Source organism: Lindgomyces ingoldianus, assembly GCF_010093535.1.
Source record: "Lindgomyces ingoldianus strain ATCC 200398 unplaced genomic scaffold BDR25scaffold_11, whole genome shotgun sequence".
Classification (NCBI taxonomy): domain Eukaryota; kingdom Fungi; phylum Ascomycota; class Dothideomycetes; order Pleosporales; family Lindgomycetaceae; genus Lindgomyces; species Lindgomyces ingoldianus.
In genome coordinates, this window is record NW_022985172.1 from 864,656 (window position 1) to 883,784 (window position 19,129).

Below are 19,129 nucleotides of genomic sequence, written 5' to 3' on the forward strand. Positions count from 1 at the left end.
CTACCCTTAATTAATTAGGCTTAGATAACTTTACTTTATGCAATAATTAAAATGTTTTTATATTAAGTCTTATATAGCTCTAAACTATGTTAAAGCTAGGACTAGAAACATTCTACAGAACCTATCACAGCTATAGACAAGCTAAATTATAAGGATGCTCTAGCATTAGCAACCTGCATGCACGCAGCCTAGGCGTTAGCTAAGTCCTATATAGAGAAGGCCTAGGATTAGATGCAAACTGTAGTTAACTGCTACTACTAACTAGTTAACTAGGAGGTTAGCAACATAGTCTACCTAGACACTAAAAACCTAGCTGTCTAGAGACCTAGCTAAAAACTATCTAAATAATAGAAAGGCTTCTTTAAGGTACTTAAACAAGTTAGAAACTTATACTGCCTAGAGCTACCTCTAGGGTTAAAGATATATAACGTCTTTGCACTAAACATACTCTGTAAAGACCCTTAGGATCTGCTCTTAGGACAAGAACCTCTAAAACAGCCTTAAAGGCTCTCTTCTTGTCCTTCTTACTCCCCACGTTTTAGGCCGCCGCCTATAGCTTAAGATAGCTCTAAAGGACTAGAAATTCCTCCTTGCAATATAAAAGGACCTACATGCGCGTTAGTAAACTATACCCTAGTAGTATTAAACTATATTTATATAAAGTTATATTTCTTATTATGTAAAGTGTAATATTTACATTTCTTTAATCTAAAAAACTAATAGAAGAACTTAACCTAAAGGCTGCAGGTAAGGGCGCAGGCAGCCTAAAGGCAGATAACTTAAAACGCCTCTAAAGAGGCTCTAGGAGGGGGGCAGAGCAGCATAGTAATTTTCTTTAATACTATAATTAGTTAGTAGACTAAGCTATAGAATGTTAGGTGTACAATAATACCTATAAAGTAGAGATTTAGATAATAGCTAAAAAAGAAACTAACAACATTAACTAGACTATATAAGTAAGGCAAGTAAACACTTATTACTATAAATAATAAATTTGCTATATTAATAATAACTACACTGCTAGTTACTACTAAACAAAAACATTATAATAAAGGCATTATATTAGTATTAGGTTTTTAGTCTATTTCTTAGTAATAGGAAATTTTAGTTAAGATAGTTATACTTATTATATTCTATTTAAATTAGTTTTAAAGTAGTTCTAAATACTTTCTAAACACCATAGATAGGGACTATTAGCCTATAAAAGAAGAGGTAGTGTAATAATTCTACAAATTGTTCTATCTTAGGTTGCTTAGATCCTATCCAAAGGGTCCCCATATCAGCCCCAACCATAACTTGACCTAGTCCTCTGCAGTTACTGGAGGCCGCACTTTACGTGAAAAGGGCGCAGAATTTTGCGATAGAAGCTTATAAGGAGATGAGGAGGAAGCAGTTAACAAAGAGTGGAAAAGTAACCCAGAATTGATTCAGTACATTTCATGATAAACTTACAGCGTGTGATAAGCATAACACAGAACATGACTAGAGTGAAGTCTATCTTTTAAACCTCTTGCTAGAATCGATGGTAATATCAACAGGATATATATTTCCGGCCCGTTTCATTACCTGGTCTGGTCTGGGCCTGTGGCTCCAAGCCGTTCACGCAGAGGTCGCGTTGCATGATGCTGCAAAGAAGGAGACTTAAGCAACCGGCGTCTGATGGCGCGTCGAGGAAGCGAAATCCTACTGTAGAGCATCACAGCGCCTGTGAGCAGTGCCAAAGCTCCGGCTTGGTGTGCAGCAGCCAACCAGGTAGGAACCATATAGATGAGAGTGCCAATGCCAAGTGCTGCTTGCATCCAAACAAGATGTACCATTCCCATGACGCCTTTCTTCGCATTCTTGGGAATCGTAGCGCGCACAGTGCTAGAGTACCGAGTGTAAGTGAGCAGGGCCATGATGGCTGTGAAGGTTGTGGTGGCCAATATTCGGTGATCAAGTTGGACAAGCGAGGGGTTTTCGAGCATGTTCCGCCACCACAGGTCAGAGTGGTCGTTGACGTGGCTGTAGAATGGGTCAAAGAGTTCCTTCTTAGGTGGAGTCAGGCCGATGCCCATGTACGGAAACTCGTTGTAGATGAGGCCGGCGTCCAGGCCGGCTACTAGCGCACCGGACATGGCAGTTGCGAAGACAAGCAGGGCAAGCGCGACTACGGAGCACCGGAACAGGCGCAGCTTCGGATTCATGAGCAGTGATAATACCTTGCGAGCCTTTTCTGGGCGTGCGAGCAGGCGGCGTTCTTTGAGGATGGAAAGGCCGGAGAGGAGCATCGAACAGTAGACAGCGAAGGCGGCACCCAGATGGGCCGTCAGGCGGTACTGGCTGACGCGGGGGTGGCTTCCCGGAGCGAAGAGGTCGTCACGTAGCCCGCTCTTCACCATCCACCAGCCGAGGAAGCCCTGGAATCCGATCAGGCCGCAGATGCTTGCGAGTTTCCATGCCATCGAACGAGACACACGGCGCCGCGCAATGAAGTAGGCTGTGGGTAGCAGGAAGGTGACGCCGATGACCCTGCCCCAGAGCCGGTGGGTCCACTCCATGAAGTAGATCTGTTTGAACTCGGGGAGCGTCATGTTGGCGTTGAGGAGGGCAAACTCGGGTGACGACCTGTATTTGGCGAATTCGCTCTCCCAGTCGTCCTGGTTCATGGGTGGGAGCGAGCCGGTGATGGGACGCCATTCGGTGATGCTAAGTCTGCACATCGTTAGCGAGTGCCTACCTCGGTACACCCGAGCACCAATTGAAGCACAACGTACCCAGACTCGGTGAGGCGTGTCAGTCCGCCGAATACTACGATGCCAAAGACACTGGCCGCGCTCCCCAGCAGCCAGTATGCCACGCTCTTGCTGCTCTCCATCGGGAAGAAGTTCCTGCTGCTCTTCTGCGGGAAGCTTTTGCGGCTACTTTGGGCCTTCAATACAGCGGCCACCGCCACCGGGGCTTCTGCTGTCGACTTCCATCTCACGGCTTGCAGCACTGACACTTGAGGAGCAGATGCACTTGGAGCTCGAATGGGCGAGGGAACTGGCGAATTGAGACACGGCCGATAGACAAATAGGCGGCGCGTGAGCCGCGGGGCAACGCTCCGCAACAAGGGGAACGTCTGGAATATTGAGGCCATCGCAATGGCTGCGCGATGGGAAAGAGACGTCCGCGAGGGTTGAGGCGAGTTTTCAGGTGGACTGACGACTTGGCGGCTCTGCCGCGCGGAAGCACGGCGGACAAGCGCCCAGATCGCGGCTTGAGCCCTGCGCCGCCACCGCCGTAGCAGCCATGGAACTATGTAATCTTCCAGCGCGAACCGTATCACAATGGCGCATCATCATCCGTCACCGCGACGACCAATCCCGATGACCCTCACTACTCACCTGTTCGCTGGCTGCTGCATTATTCCCTTCTCCATTCTTTCAGCACACAGCGTTAGCGTCTCATTCATGTCCATATATCCCCTCCCGTTCCTCCATTGAGGTCCTGCCTCTGATACCCTGCGGCGAGCCCGCAGCCTGTGGAGTATACCTGTGGAGCATACCTGTTAAGCTTGATGTCCTGAGATAGCAGCATGAACGAAATGCATCACTCTCCGATCCATGACGGTCACGAGTCCAGCGAGGATCCGGACCATGTGTCGTCGCCCGACGTCGACGAGCCCGGGAATGACACGGCATGGAATCTGGACGGAGCCGTTGATGAGGCTGCAGACACCCATCATACTAGCCTCTTCTCGCCAGGGGTAGCAACGGTCGTATCGGAAATGTCACCTAACTCTTCGCGTCCGCTCGCTGTGCTGGCCAGCTCCTCGGCCATGATGAAGCGGACCGCCCGACTAAAGGTCTTGGACGAGCAGCCGACGACGGCTGCCCAGATAAACACAGGCATCGAGAGGGCACAGAAGGACGCCGACGACCCCACCACACCCGTCGACAGCAAGAAATCGACTGCGCGCGGTAGAGACTACACGACACTCACTTTGAGTCGATTGTTTGCCGGCGATGCGACCTTGCCCAGCTCACGAACGCCGTCGTACAACCAGGCAGCGGGGCCATTGTACTTGCGATGTCAGTCCCCGCTTCCAACCCGAAGACCTCAAGAGTGCAGGTGATGGAAAGTGCTGACCACTGTACCCGCAGCATCCGAGGCCGTATCCCTCCCCGACCACCTCTACATGCGCGGCCTGCTTGAAGGACGCCATTCGGACATCACAGTCATCGCCTTTGGCCAGCGCTATGCCCTACACCGCTTGATCTTGGACCGGGCCCCCTTCTTCACCACGGCCTTGTCGGAGCCATGGATAGAGAGCCAGTCCAAAGAGGTGGCGCTGCATCCCGAGGAAATTGACACCAGCATCACACGGGCTGCATTCGAGCTTGCAATAAAAAAACTGTACGGATGTGACATTGCCAAAGAAGGTGATACCGAGGCCATCGGCCTGTTCGCCACCGGCTGTTGGCTCGAGATGCAGGACATGATCGACGCATCCATAGAGTCTATCCTTCGCCAGATGAGTCTGGAGACGCTTTCGCCCCTCATCAGGCTGGTCACAACAAACTACTACGGACGCCCCGGGGACCGCATCCTAGCATCAGCCAAATCCATGCTGCATCGCAATGGCTGGGAGATGCCCCTGCGGTATTGGGACGGCATCCCGGGCGACATCATCCGGGAGATTGTTGCAGGTGATGGCTTTTTCGTCAACAGCGAGTGGGACCGGTGGGTGCTCGCTAAGCGTCTCCTTGACCGACGGCTTCGGGAAGCGGCCATCGACGCCGAGCTGATGGAACCCGGCCAAAGACCCACCCCGAAAGCACCCGATTCCATGGGCCTTATGGCCCTTCGATTCGACTCTGTCTACCGCCAGAACTTCTTAACAGTCAGCCAACCAATGCCCGATAGCCACGCTCGATGGTTCGCTCTTTACACGAACCCAGATATTGAGCGCATCTTAGTCCTTCTCGATGAAGGCATTCACTACATTCACATGGAGTACGAGCAGCTAGACTTCATCAGGGCCGCACGAGATGTATTTGGCTTGCTCGTCATGCCCGAGAGAGTAATTTCCAGCGCCTTATGGCAACAGCTGGCTCTACGGCAAAGGGTCTTGAATGCAGACGAGAAGGACCAAGAGCTAGGCCTCAGCCAGATTATGCCAGAGCTAATGACAACGGTCACAATGACCAAAACTCAAGGCCGGGCATTCGCTAACGGTGAGCGGAAGGCAAGCGTCTACACTCCTGACAAAGAATCCGAGATGGAGTCTGGCAGCTGGGATGGAAACGGCAAGCCTCGCAAGTTCTGGATTCCTAGCACCGACTGTAACATTGTGCTTGGTAACGGTGCTGAACCAGTGGTCACAACCTCGAATTCCTTCCAGCGTCACGCAAATCGCCTGTCGGCCACGATACAACCAGAGGATGCCCAGTGGGCGACGGACTTCGCATCTACTCCATCAACCATCGCCAATCCGAACACGCGCGCCGATCATCCGGCGAGGCCAGTGTCCGCAAGCGGAAGCAATGCCGGCCAGCCAAAGCCGATGGCTTACACCGAATTCCCTCCTTTCCGATTCTCTGCTGAATTCCCAAACCCGCGCTTTCTAAAGGAAAAGAAGAGAGTGTACTCACGCACTGTGTCATACGCAGGCTCACTATGGAATATCTACATTCAAAAGGTTCGCTCAGCCAAGAACGTTCAATTGGGAGTCTACCTGCACCGCGCTAAGGAGCGTGAGATAGACGAGACCACCCCTAGCAGCACCCTTAGCCAACGAAACGTGGGTTCTGTTGACGAGCGAATTGGGCAGCTTGAGAGAGAAATGTTACTCCGCAGCGAACGACGCGAGCGTCGACGCAGCAGTCGTGTTCCGACCACCGACCAAACAGGTGAGGAGGATACAAGTGGGAGCGGGGGCGACGTAGATGCAACTCTCGTTTCAACAGGTTTGCGGAACCCTCTCTTCACGACCAGCAGTCTCGGTCGGCGTCGAAAGGCAGACCGATTTCCTCGACCTGCTAGCAACGTAATCCATAACTTCTCTTCCTCGCCCCAGTTTCAACACTTCCAATCCCTATCTACATCGCCCCCAGCGGATTTGGGAGTGGTTGAATCTCCACCTTACCACTTAGCCCTACTGTCTCCATCCGAGCATCCCTCCGACGACTCGGATGACGAAGGACCAGAAACCGCATACCCAAACCCCAGCCTCTCTTTCCCGGTGCCCCGAAAGTCCCGCGCGGCCATCGCAACTCTCTCTCCCTATGTCGATGGTCGTCCGACGATCAAAACGTACTTCAAGATTTACAGCCCTTCAAAAGGCGGCAGGATGCTAAGTATTTACGAGAGCGCCCCCGACCGCTTCAACTTCAGTCAAAGCTGGGGATGGAAAAGCAGCACGTTAATGTTAGATGAGATTGTATTGAATGGAAATGGGAGTGAAGAGACGGCGATGGGGGAGGGGGAGGGAGCTGCGAGGAGAAAACTTGGGGATGGGAAGTTGAGATTTATGGTCGTTATCGGGAATTTATGAGTGGAGCCATCAGGCAGTTGTATGACGAGGTAGTTGTACCATACGGGGCACTGAGGGGTTGCCAACGACAGAGGCTACATGCTTGGGTTTTCCTTGATACCTAAGTGGATTGCTGGTGTGATCTTGGGACATGCACAGGGATCATCAACGTAGACATAAGATCTAGACTAGGGAGCAATCTTTCCCACGGACAGATTACATCATGAAATCATGAATTACGAAATGCTTCCTGTTAGCAGAAATTAGTCTCTTAACACCCTCTCTAACCGTAGGAAAGGTTTAAGAAGAGTAACTCTACCCTCGTGCTATTCCCTGGTTTGCAGTGACACGTTGAACAATCAACGCTTTGACAACAAGAACGCTTCTTCAACAATGATGGGCTCCGCAAATTCAGACTCCTAGCCTTGGGAGAGTTTCTAAGCGTAGTCGCGGTCGCAAATGTTTCGGATCCGATCCTACGAATGTTCCCTTTTTAGGAAAACGTCACAATACTAGCGTACAATATGTGAGGCTCCCATCCCCATTAAGCATTGTCCTACGTGCTTCGAAGATCAACCTTTGGACAGAAGTGAACGTGTTCAGTCACGTGGCTCACATTCCAGGATCAGTGCTATTTAGATTGCCAAGGTCGGAAACCGGTGATGACGTAGGAGAAGGAATGCCTCAACACTAGGGACTAATCTAGAAAAACTAGTCGAGATTAAGCATGCTTAGAAATTCTGCATTAATTTCAAATCTCCTAATTTAGATAACAGAGAGGAGTGTCATCTGCAATTAATTCGTGTGGGAAAACAGTATAGGATAATGTAACCTCAGATGAGCATCAGTTATAAGAGAAGTGATGTATTCTAGACTAAGTATCTAAAAAGCTAACGTATTATACAAGCAAGCAGTCTACACAAGCGAACAGTCTACTTTAATTAACAATGCATCTACTAGTTAACTTTTAATACACAAATAAAGAAGTTTAAATACTTTTAGCCTTTTAAGTAATTTTAAAAGGCTACATTTTTAAGCATTTAAACTATAATAGTAACTTATAAAGTCTTTAAAACTATATATTTAAAAATTTTGTAACAACTAGCTATCTAGGTATGTCCTAGACCGACATAGCCTAGCCTAGACCGCACTAGGCAGTCTCGGACAACTCCCGACCTGTGCCGTTAACCCCGTACTTTCTAGAGAACGCCTACCTCGCCTAAAACTAGGCATCCTAGAAAGGTAATACTTTAAACTTAGCCTACAGCATACTAGATTTGTTGCTACTAGCGCTGCTATACCTAGCTCTCTAAAGAAGTATATAGCTAGTTGTCGCGTAAGAGAGCCCATGGTCCTGGTGTCGCACCTGTGTTTCGGACGAGCAGCCTGAGACACTTGGCGCCGGAGCTCCCACTACATAGGCAGGCTCCCTATGAGCCTCTCATAGTCAATAGACTTGCTCCTCATTGCTCCCTGATCAGCGGTTGCGACACTAGTTATAAAAACTCTCTTTAAATAGCAAAAATTACTTTAGAGATTAAGTAAGTACTAGTTATACTTTTATGTTATAGTTACACCTTTGTTAGTTAACACACTTTTTAATTTTAAAGTGTATACTCTATTTTTATAATAAAATACTACCACAGTTCATAAATGATCTGTAAAAGCAAAGCTTGCTTAGAGCAATAGTTAGCACATTAAGGTAGGTGTAAGGCGGGATGTCCTAGAGCGGGATAGTATAGCCTCCCCTAGCCTGTTTAGAGGTCACATAACCTGTGCTTTGTATATAAGCATAAATCCTAATAAGCAAGGCTTAGTAGTAATTTATCTTTTTTATAATACACTTTTATTTTTCTTTAAAAGCTTGCTTTTAGTGCTATCTATGCTACCTACTATTCTATCTTTATAGTAGGTTATTTAGGTTAAAAAATAGTTTATAATAATTTTTATAAATTATTATATCTTAGGTTACTTAAAACTTATTTAATAGGTTTTTATATTAGCTTTAACTATAACTTAACTTTATTCTTTATAGTTACTTTTATTTTTTTAAGTATTTAGTTACACCTTTTTTCTTAGCTAGCTTAGTAGTTTTCTAATATCCTTTATATAAGGCCTATAGGTGTTAATAGCATTCCTAGGTTCTAAGTCCCTACGCACTTCTATATGCCTTTAAGTAGATTCCTACTGCATTTAGACCTATTGTCTTGCCTGCGCTGTTACATAGTTGTAGCATAATGCTTAGCAAATTAGTATTAGACAGGTAATAGACACATAATAATAATATTTAACTAGTACATGTAAATAATTATAGCCTATAACTAAGTATAGCTAATACTAATCTCTAACACACTAATATAGCTAAAAAATATAAAATAAATATAGCTAACTATAATTTAAATATATTTTATATAACATATACTAAAGTAAACTACATATAAATTAATATTAAAGTATACTTATATTAAGTATACTTTTTTGTAAAAAAAATATATATATAAAATATATAAACTAATAAAAAAAATTATAACTAACTAATTAGTGTGTTTTAAAAAAGATTTTACTTAACTTTATAGTTTATAAACTTAAATATATTAAGTATAGTAAGCTTTACTAATAACTTACTTTATTTTTTATAATACTATAAAGATAGTAAAATTATTACTATTTATATACTTTTTTACTTATTACACTTTTTATAGCTATTTAATATAGGTTATTTTACTTTTTAAAAAAATATAAGCGCTTAGCTAAAAACTTTATACATAACTAAATTATATATTATAAAGTATACTTATAAGTAAAGTAATACTTAAAAGTAAATAATAGCTAGCTAATTTTTAGCTTTAATTAAGTTAGTAAAATTTCTTTTTTAAGAACTAAAGGTTTATATAAATTTAAGATTAGTTATTATCTAAATAAAAGTATTTAGATACGCTGTTAGGCGTTACATGTTATAGGCTTATGTTATAGTTATATATATAAACAGATAAATATTTCTTTATTTTGCACAGACTTAGAAGAAGAAGAATAATTAACACTAGTGTTACAGCCAACAGTCAGACCGTAATAACCCAACTGGCTGTCCCACACAGCCCGAACGACGTCGGATGGAAGGCGCTTAACCCCACGTTGGACGAATCACGTGACAGGACGGATGAGGAATGGCTCCGGCTTTTAGACAAAAGCCTCGCGGAATGCACCGTCCAATAGAGACCTGAGCACTGCAGGCAATGCAGGCATTGCAGGTGGATGCAGGCAACGCATGCAACGCCTGCAACGCATGCAAGCGCATGCAAACCCTATGTATATAGTCTTGATCACAACTATAGTTAGGAGGTTGTGATTACTATTAAGTCTATTTTATCCCCCCCCTATTCTATAGACTAAGAAGCTGTGCTATTTAACCTAAAAAAGACACTGCTGCCTTGTATATCTTGCACTATATATACCTCTATTTCTATCCCTACAGATTAGGTTTACTAGCTCTCTATACAGCTGCTAGGTTAAACCACAAGCCTGCCTACCCTTTATCCTGCGCTACCCTATACTCTGCTTAACAGACTGTACACCTAATCTAGCTAAGTCCTACCCCTTTTAATAACATATTATTATAGGCTAACGTACTCCTAAAAATACTGTTTTGCTAGAGTAAGGATTGTAACAGTAATCACCACCCCTGCAAAGTATAGCTACTACCACCTCAGACATCAGCATGACAGGCGCTTCAGCCGCTGGCACTAGCTAGACCCCTACAGCAACTAAGGAAGCACAAAATTAGTAAATACTCTATCTCTAAAATAAGCTTAAACAGCTTAAATAACACCTCTAGCTTTAAGCATAATAGAGACTTTTAAACATCTATTAAATCTAAGCTTTATAGCTAGAAGTAGCTAACTTTAGAAATATTACTTAAGAAAAAACTAGTATTAAGTTAAAAAAGACCCTACGCTTAGCCCCCTTTAAGGCATTTAATAGTTCTGCTAAAGACCTAAAACCTTTCTTTACTAAATGCTACCTTTACATGCAATATAATAAAGGCGCCTTTAGAATAGATAAAGAAATAATTTTTTAAATAAGCCTACACTTAAAAGAATTGCCTGCTATTTAGTTTTAACTCTATGCTAATAATTAAATAAACTATAAAATAACTAGTAAACCTTTACTACTAGAAATATAAAAAGTCTTTAATAATATTAACTTATTTAAAGCAGCTCTAACTATAATCTATAGGCTAGTTAACAAAAAAAAAGAGTAGTTAACTAAATAGATACTCTCTAATAGGGTAACAGCTCTGTCTAATAATACGCAGCCTGCTTTAGGGAATTGCTAGCTATCTGCAGATGGACAGACAAAAAAGCTGTAGGATAAATGTTCTATAAAGGACTTGCAGATACTATTAAGAATAAATTTACTTATAATAAAAAGCCTAAGAGCTTTAAGAATTATGTTAAAAAAGCACTTATTTATAATAAAAGACATGCTAAGTAATATAGTAAAAAAAAGAAAGGCTAGACAACTGTAAAACCTAACTAGTTTTAGAAAAAAAAAGAAGTTCTATAGACTAACACTAAACTTATAGACCTTAGTTACGCTAAACATATGTGTAGCTTCTCTAAGAAAAAGAGCAGTACCTTTAGAAATATAAAGCCACCTTTAAACAAGGAATAAAAGAAATAGCTTAAAAAAAAGGCATGCCTTAATTATAAAAAAGTAGGTTACTTTTATTAAGAATGCCTAGACTCTAAATAACTAGAGAATAAAGATAGCAGCTTAACTATAAAAGCAATGCATATAGTATAAGGTCTAACAGGACTAGAAATTCTAGAAAGACTAGACAAACGCCTCTGCTAGTAATGTAGAGATAACTACAAATCTAAAGAGTGCCTTATAGAATATTAGGAAGTTAAAGTATAAAATAACAATAAAGTCTTTAAGGCACTAAAATAAGCTGCTACCTATAAAGGATAGTAAGGCTACACCTAAGCTGTGACATATATTGTAAATGTTAAAAAAGGGAAAGAAAAGTTTCCTTTAAGGCAACTAATAACAGGAATCTCTGCTTAAGAGCTAAGATATAGATTTACCTATAAAGACTGCTAGAAGTGTAGCAACACACACTATTAAAAGAACTACAAAAAATTAATATATAAAGTACACATTAATAATAATGTTAAAACTTACAACATTTTAAGAGAAATTACTAGAACACACTACATAGTTATAAACAGAGAAGAGCAGTAGAAAATGTTTAAGAAAATCCTTAATAAGGGAGAAGGCCCTAAATAGCAATGTACGCTACTAATAACGCCTAAACTATGTTAAGAACAAGCTAACACGCCCCCCCCTGCGCTAGCTATTACCTGCAAAGACTTAGAAACCTAACAGAACAAAGGGTACTGCATTTCTTGTAGAAGCAAGTAACATAACAAGTTCTAATGCACCTATTAAAGCCACCTGTTACAAATTGTTAGAACTAAGGAATACCCTAGATAGACACAAGCCTAACTAATACTAATACTAAATAACCTTAAGGAATGCCCCTACACTTAGTACCTATGCAGCAACAAGTACTGCATTAAACACTGGCTAACTAAACATAGGGCTGGCTAGTGGCCCTATAAAACACAAAGCACACCTAATAACAGCACACTTGCTAGCATAACATCTACCTGTGAAATGCCACACTGCCTTCATTGCAGAAACAGTACTAACTACAAACAAGAACTATAGACAGAATGCAATAATAAGTTAGCATGCATGTTTTATTATTTCTAATAAAGGGCACACTAACAAAACAATTAAACGCTATACTATTATAAAATAGAAGATGCTTAATGCACTGTATTAGAATGCATAATACTAGAATATTAAGAATATAAAATGCAATTAGACTAGATTATAGAATACAAAGACGCAGCTACAGCTGTTAAAGAAGACAATAAAATAGACTATAAAGAAACACCCTATAAAGTCTGCGTTCTTATTGCAGTAGGACAAGGACCTGGCTAAAGCCTAACAACTAAGATTATCCTTAGTTACTTAGGCTAGAAATAGGAAGGACTTGCTCTAATTAATAGTAGATGCACATTTACAGCAATTAATTTAAGATAGGTTAACTAAGAAAACATACTCTTCTAAAGTAAAAAAAATCCTTTTAAAGTATCCCTAGCTAACGCCTTATTAATAGAATATAGAGTAGGATAAATCTAACTTAAAACAGAGAAACTTATTACTAAAGCAGAAGGCACAGAGGACTAGATATCCTTTAACATATTGCTACTAGAAGGCAAATACTAGGCAATATTAGGTTATAACTAGCTTTACAAACATAATTTTGCAATTAATTAGCAAACTATGTCCTTATCCTACTAAAATAACAAAGAAGCAGTGTGACTAGCGCTTTACAAGAAATCTAATTAAATAAACCTACAGAAGCTAAAAATGTTCCCCTGCTAGAAGCCTAAAGCTTAGGCTGTCTGCCTAATAAAGAAAGAACTAGAAGAAATCTCTTTTAAAAAATTTAAAAAAGAATAAGATCTTAACTAGATTAGAATCTACTAAATAGTTTAGAAAATAACTAAGATACCTAAAGAATATAGAGACTACAAAGACATGTTTAAAACCCTAGAGAACCTAGAAGAACTGCTGCTACATTAACCCTAGGACTACGCTATTAATCTTAAACTAAACCTATAACTAAAAACATATAAACTATAACTATTAATAAAAGCTTAAAAAGAAGCCCTGTAGGAATACATAGATAGGATGTTATCTTAAGGACACATTAGAGAAAGCAACAGTCTAGTAGCATTAGCAGTAACCTTTACAAAGAAAAAGAATAGTAAGGTATAAGTGTGTTAAGACTATTAAACTCTAAATAATAATACTATAAAAGACTAATACCCTTTACTAATTATTTAGGACATTATAAATTAACTTAAAGGAACTAAACACTTTACTAAGTTTAATATCTAAGATAGATTTAATAAAATAAAAATTAAAAAAAGACATAAATAAATAACAGCCTTTTAGACCCTAAAAGGACTATATAAACTTCTTATTATGCTATTTAGACTAACTAACGCACTAGTAACCTTCTAACAAGTTATTAACACAGCACTTAACCCCTACCTAGATATATTTATACTTGTATATCTAGACAATGTCCTAATATATACTAAAAAAGATAGAACAGACTACATATCTAAAGTAAAACTTATACTTAACTAACTCTAACAGTACAGACTTTACCTATAATTAGAAAAATGCAAATTTAATGTATAAGAAACTAAATACCTAGGATTTATTATTAATAAAAAAAAGATAAAGATAGACTCTGCTAAAGTAAGCAAGGTATTAGACTAGCTAACACTAACTACTATAACAGAAATTAAAGGATTTCTAGGCCTTACTAGCTATGTACAAAGAATAATTAAGGATTATTTAAAAATAGCTCTTCCCTTTACTAATGCTACCTTAAAAGAAAGAGCAACCTAGAAATTCTAATAGATAGTAGAAATAGAAAAGGCCTTTTAGAAATTAAAGCAAATAATAACAACCTACTCTGTTCTTAAGATGTACAACCCTACACTAGAAACAAAAGTACACACTAATGCCTTATTAAAAGCAGAAGAAGCAGCACTTTTATAGAAATAAGAAAACAGTTAATAGCATCTAGTAGCCTATTACTTAGCAAAGTTTACGCTACTAGAGTAGAAATATACTATCCCTAACAAGGAACTAAAAGCTATAGTAAACGCATGTAGAAGCTAGAAAGTAGAACTTTAAGGCCTTAGTTAATAATTTATAATCTATACTAACTATGTAAACTTTATTACCTTCTTTACTACTAAAAAACTTTTACTAATGCATGTATAATAAGCTATAGAACTTGCTTAGTTTAACTTTGTTATTAAACATGTAGTAAAGAACAGCAACTAGCAAGCTAACGCTCTAAGTAGGCGCACAGACTATTTTAAGGTAAATAAACAGAACTTAGAGGAATTTATAATCTTTAAGAAAACCTCTAAAGGAATAGTCTATAGAGGGCTAAATCCTAAAGAACTACTGTGTTCCCTTATAATAGTTAAATAAAGATAGAAGAACCTTATATAGGAATATTACAAAGCTCTAATGTTTAGACATCTAGGAATTAGGTCTCTACAGAAAAAAATTAAGATTGCTATACTCTACAAAATACCCTAATTAAAACACTTATGTACTAAAGTTTTATAGAAATGTAACACCTATAATAAAAATAACCCCTAACGCTACAAACTTTATAGATTGCTCTAATTAATTACAGCGCCTAGTTAACTATAGACTATAATAACTATAGATTTTATTACTAGACTACCGCTGTTATAAGAACCTGGTACTAAAAGATTATGCAACATAATTACACAAGTTATTAATAAGACTACTAAATTTATTTACTTATAGCTATTAAAAAAAACATTACAGCTAAAGAATTTATGTTTAAACTAAAAAAAAATGTCTTTACTACTTATAAATACTTTAAGACTATTATCTCTAACTATAATAAACTATTTACTAGCAAATTTTAGACAGCCTTAGTTAAGCACCTTAGAATTAATTATAGACTCTCTACTGCCTACCACCTATAAATAGACAGATAAATAGAAAGAGTAAACGCAGAAGTTAAAAAACTCCTATAAAAATACGTCTTATATAAACAGACAGATTAGGCAAAATAGCTGCTAATAGCATAATTTGTTATTAATACCTTAGAATTAATAATAACTAAGGAAACGCTATATAAAGCTAATTTTAGATACACTCTATAATATAAACCCTATAGCTTACAACTAACTAATCCTCTAAAAGCTATAGACTGCACAACTAAACTTCTAGAACTATATTAGAAACTTACTAAAAAAGCTTAATTAGCTAAAGAGGCTATAGAAAAAATAGCAAACTAGAAAAAAAAATTAGCGCTAGAAATACACCTAAATAATTATATATATCTAAACATAAAAGATCTTAAGACACTACAACCTTCTAGAAAGTTAGCAGAAAAATATATAAGACTATACTAAGTAATATAAATGCGCTCTAGTATCTGCAAGCTTAAACTTCTAAAGAAAATGTAAATACACCCCTAGTTCTACATCTCTAAACTTAAGCTTACGCTAAAAACTATTCTACTTACAACTACTAGATAGAAAGAAGAAGAAAAAGAATATAAAGTAAAAAGAATTTTAGACTATAAAGAAAATAAGTACTTAGTAAAATAAAAAAAATAGCTTACTAGTAAAAACATGTAGAAGCCTCTTAAGAGCCTGTTAAACACTCCTTAGGCCCTTTACAAATACTTAGAGTCTCTTCTAAGCAAGACTATTCTAGAGAAAGTTCCCTAAACTAAAAAGCACTATTATTAGTTAAAACTGCAGCAGCATTGCCTAGCTACAATGTAGAAAGCCTACAACCCTTTAACATAGGTTAAAGAGAAAAAAGACCTACTACTTTTACCTTAAGCGCTTTAAGCTTATCTAGTAATAAGAGGTCTTTTTTTAAATACTTTGCCTTTTAATTTGCTAAAACCTTTAACTGTTTTTAAGCTTACTCCTGCTAAGACATAAAGGACTAAAGACGCCTTAGGGACTTAGCCTACTTCTACATCTCCCTTTTCTTTTCTCTTATTTCCTTCTCCTTAGCTGCCTCTAGCTCCTTGCGCAGTTTCTTCTCCTCACGCTCTAAGCAATTCTAGGCTGCATTAGAAATAAAAGCATTGTAACAACTACCCTTCTGCACACACTCTACGCATTTGTCTAATAACAAGGACATCACGCAGAAAGAACTATAGGACTAGTAAGGACTATAAAGACGCATTTTTGTACAATAATAAAGATTAAGATAAGTAATAGTATAAAAGCAACAAGCAACAGCAGAGGTACAAGAAACCTAACAAGGCATAGTTAAAAAAAATAAGTATTAGACTAGCCTTTAAAAAAGGGAACGCACTAGCTAAAAAGAAAATCTAACGCTTATAACAAGAAAAATAAAACAGCAAGGACGCTAACTAGAAGGGAAGCCTACGTGTTACAGCTAACAGTTAGACTGTAATAACCTAACTAGCTGTCCTACACAGCCTAAACAACGTCAGATGGAAGGCGCTTAACCCTACGTTAGACAAATCACGTAACAGGACAGATAAGGAATGGCTCTGGCTTTTAGACAAAAGCCTTGCGGAATGCACTGTCTAATAGAGACCTAAGCACTGCAGGCAATGCAGGCATTGCAGGTGGATGCAGGCAACGCATGCAACGCCTGCAACGCATGCAAGCGCATGTAAACCCCATGTATATAGTCTTAATTACAACTATAGTTAAAAGGTTATAATTACTATTAAGTCTATTCCATCCCCCCCCTATTCTATAGACTAAGAAGCTGTGCTATTTAACCTAAAGAAGACACTGCTGCCTTGTATATCTTGCACCATATATACCTCTATTCCTATCCCTACGGATCAGGTTTACCAGCTCTCCATACAGCTGCTAGGTCAAACCACAAGCCTGCCTACCCTTCATCCCGCGCTACCCTATACTCTGCTCGACGGACTGTACACCCGATCCAGCTAAGTCCTACCCCTTTCGATAACATATTATCATAGGCCGACGTACTCCCGAAAATACCGTTTCGCCGGAGTAAGGATTGTAACAACTAGTTACTTGCTACCCCCCCTACATAATGTGTACACTGTGCAACCCTCTTTGCCTTACACATACTTGCTAATTATAAATGCTAGCTAGCATAGAGCTTATTTAATAGTTATCTAGAAATTAGTTAATTATTAGCTATAATTAAAAAAACATATTTTAGCTTTAGCTTTTAACATGTTTTTAATTTTATAATAGTTTTCCTTTTTTTTACACCTTATGTTCTTTAGTGTTGCACCTGTTCCTTTTACTGCCTAATACTGCTATGCTACGCCTAATACTGCTACTTAATATTTTTAATTTAATTATTTTAGCATTAAAGCCCTAGTTATAGAGCTGTAGCTTATGTAGTTTATTACCTTTGCAGGAATTTCTTAAAGTGCTAAAGAGCTTTAGCGCTGCCTCTACCTCTATCTTTGCCTCTCTATTGCTACAAAGATTAATATAGTACATGTAATACTTTAATAAGCTGTTTTACTTATAAAACTGCTAGTTTAGCTTCTTTAACTACTATTTAAATATAATAGGCTAATGCCTAGAGGTGTTAGTAAGAGATTACCTAGCAGTGTTAGGAAATGTATAAAGTAAATTGCAGCAAATTATAGTAGACTACAGCAAATTACAGTAAACAATAGTAAACTACAGCAAATTGCAGTAAACTATAGCAAATTGTAGCAAATTGTAGTAAATTATAGCAAACTATAGCAAATTGCAGTACACTATAGTAAATTGCAGTAAACTACAGTAGATTACAGCAGCAGGCAGCAATCCCTAGTAGATATTAGTTGTGTTGCAAGTAGCTTTACGTATAGAGAGAGTTCTAGGGGAGTAATACCTCTAGAAAAAAAGCCTTACAAAGAGCAGTAATAATTGCACATAAGCTAGTGTTAGCGTAATAGGAAATTACTAAGCTTTAAGCAGCTAATAAGGCAGCTACATTAAGAAAGGCCTACACTTAACAGCTTAAAATAGGTTTAGGGCGCGCAGTAATAAAAAGAAAGCAAAGAAGCTGTTAGATTAAAGCACTATTTCTAGGCTTTTTAAGATAAATAATAGGTTTTAGATATAATGTATAAGATAATAATTAATTGTATTAATTAATTAAATATATTTTTTTGTCTGCTCTGCTTATGTTGCTTAGCTTTGTTTTTCTGGTCTAAGTCTCTCGCGCACTAGCCCTATGCGCGACCAGCTTGCAACATGCTGCAATTTGTTGCAAAATATTGCAAAATGCTGCAACATGCAGCAATTTGCAGCAACATACTGTTCAAGCTTATTGCTTGTACTATGTAGCAGCTTTTGTCCAGCGTTCCTCCTGTCTTGACAGCAGGTGCGCATATCTGACAGAAGCAGGTGTAAGCTAAAGTAGATAAGCAATCCTAAAGGCGCTGCGGACAGTGCAATTAGACTAGGCATAACGCGCAAACGTGTAAGCAAGAAGTAGAAGTAGTATCTAAATAATATTCTAGGCTGTACTGTACTCTATAGTGCTAGAGTGGGTTGTTATGGGCCATAATAACGTTTGTTGTGGTGTGGTCTTGGCAAAAGTAAGCAACTCAGGTGTGCGAGCAACTGCTAATCCCCGTGTCAGATTGAAGCACTGTTTCTGGGCTTCCTGAGATGAATGATGGGTTTTGGATATGATGTATGGGATGATTATTTATTATATTGATTAATTTATGTTTCTTTTTCTTTTTGTGTCTGCTCTGCTCGTGTTGCTCGGCTTTGTTTTTCCGGTCCGAGTCCCTCGCGCACTAGCCCTATGCGCGACCAGCTTGCAACATGCTGCAATATGCTGCAACATGCTGCAATTTGTTGCAAAATGCTGCAACATGCCGCAATTTGTTGCAAAATGTTGCAAAATGCTGCAATTTGCAGCAACATCCTGTTCGAGCTTATTGCTCGTACTATGTAGCAGCTTTCGTCCAGCGTTCCTCCTGTCTTGACA

At 39.3% G+C, this 19,129-nt stretch overlaps 3 protein-coding genes across 3 annotated transcripts; 1 reads left to right on the plus strand and 2 right to left on the minus strand.

The window, feature by feature from the left end:
• Positions 1–1,192: 1,192 nt before the first annotated feature.
• Positions 1,193–3,158, minus strand: BDR25DRAFT_284009 (electron transfer protein 1, mitochondrial precursor). Its single transcript, XM_033688092.1, has 2 exons — positions 2,757–3,158; positions 1,193–2,694 (listed from the first exon to the last, which is right to left on the minus strand). The coding sequence occupies exons 1-2, from the start codon at positions 3,119–3,121 to the stop codon at positions 1,563–1,565; spliced, it is 1,497 nt and encodes a 498-aa protein (XP_033549375.1). The 5' UTR covers positions 3,122–3,158; the 3' UTR covers positions 1,193–1,562.
• A 593-nt stretch (positions 3,159–3,751) lies between these two features.
• BDR25DRAFT_220715 (uncharacterized protein) lies at positions 3,752–6,520 on the plus strand (the record flags this gene model as incomplete). The annotated part of the gene is made up of 2 exons (XM_033685006.1): positions 3,752–4,055; positions 4,128–6,520. 2 exons carry the CDS (start codon positions 3,752–3,754, stop codon positions 6,518–6,520), a joined length of 2,697 nt encoding a protein of 898 aa, XP_033549376.1.
• Positions 6,521–9,558: 3,038 nt separating this feature from the next.
• Positions 9,559–9,794, minus strand: BDR25DRAFT_353556 (uncharacterized protein; the record flags this gene model as incomplete). The annotated part of the gene is made up of 2 exons (XM_033695189.1): positions 9,559–9,619; positions 9,655–9,794. The coding sequence occupies 2 exons, from the start codon at positions 9,792–9,794 to the stop codon at positions 9,559–9,561; spliced, it is 201 nt and encodes a 66-aa protein (XP_033549377.1).
• Positions 9,795–19,129: the final 9,335 nt, after the last annotated feature.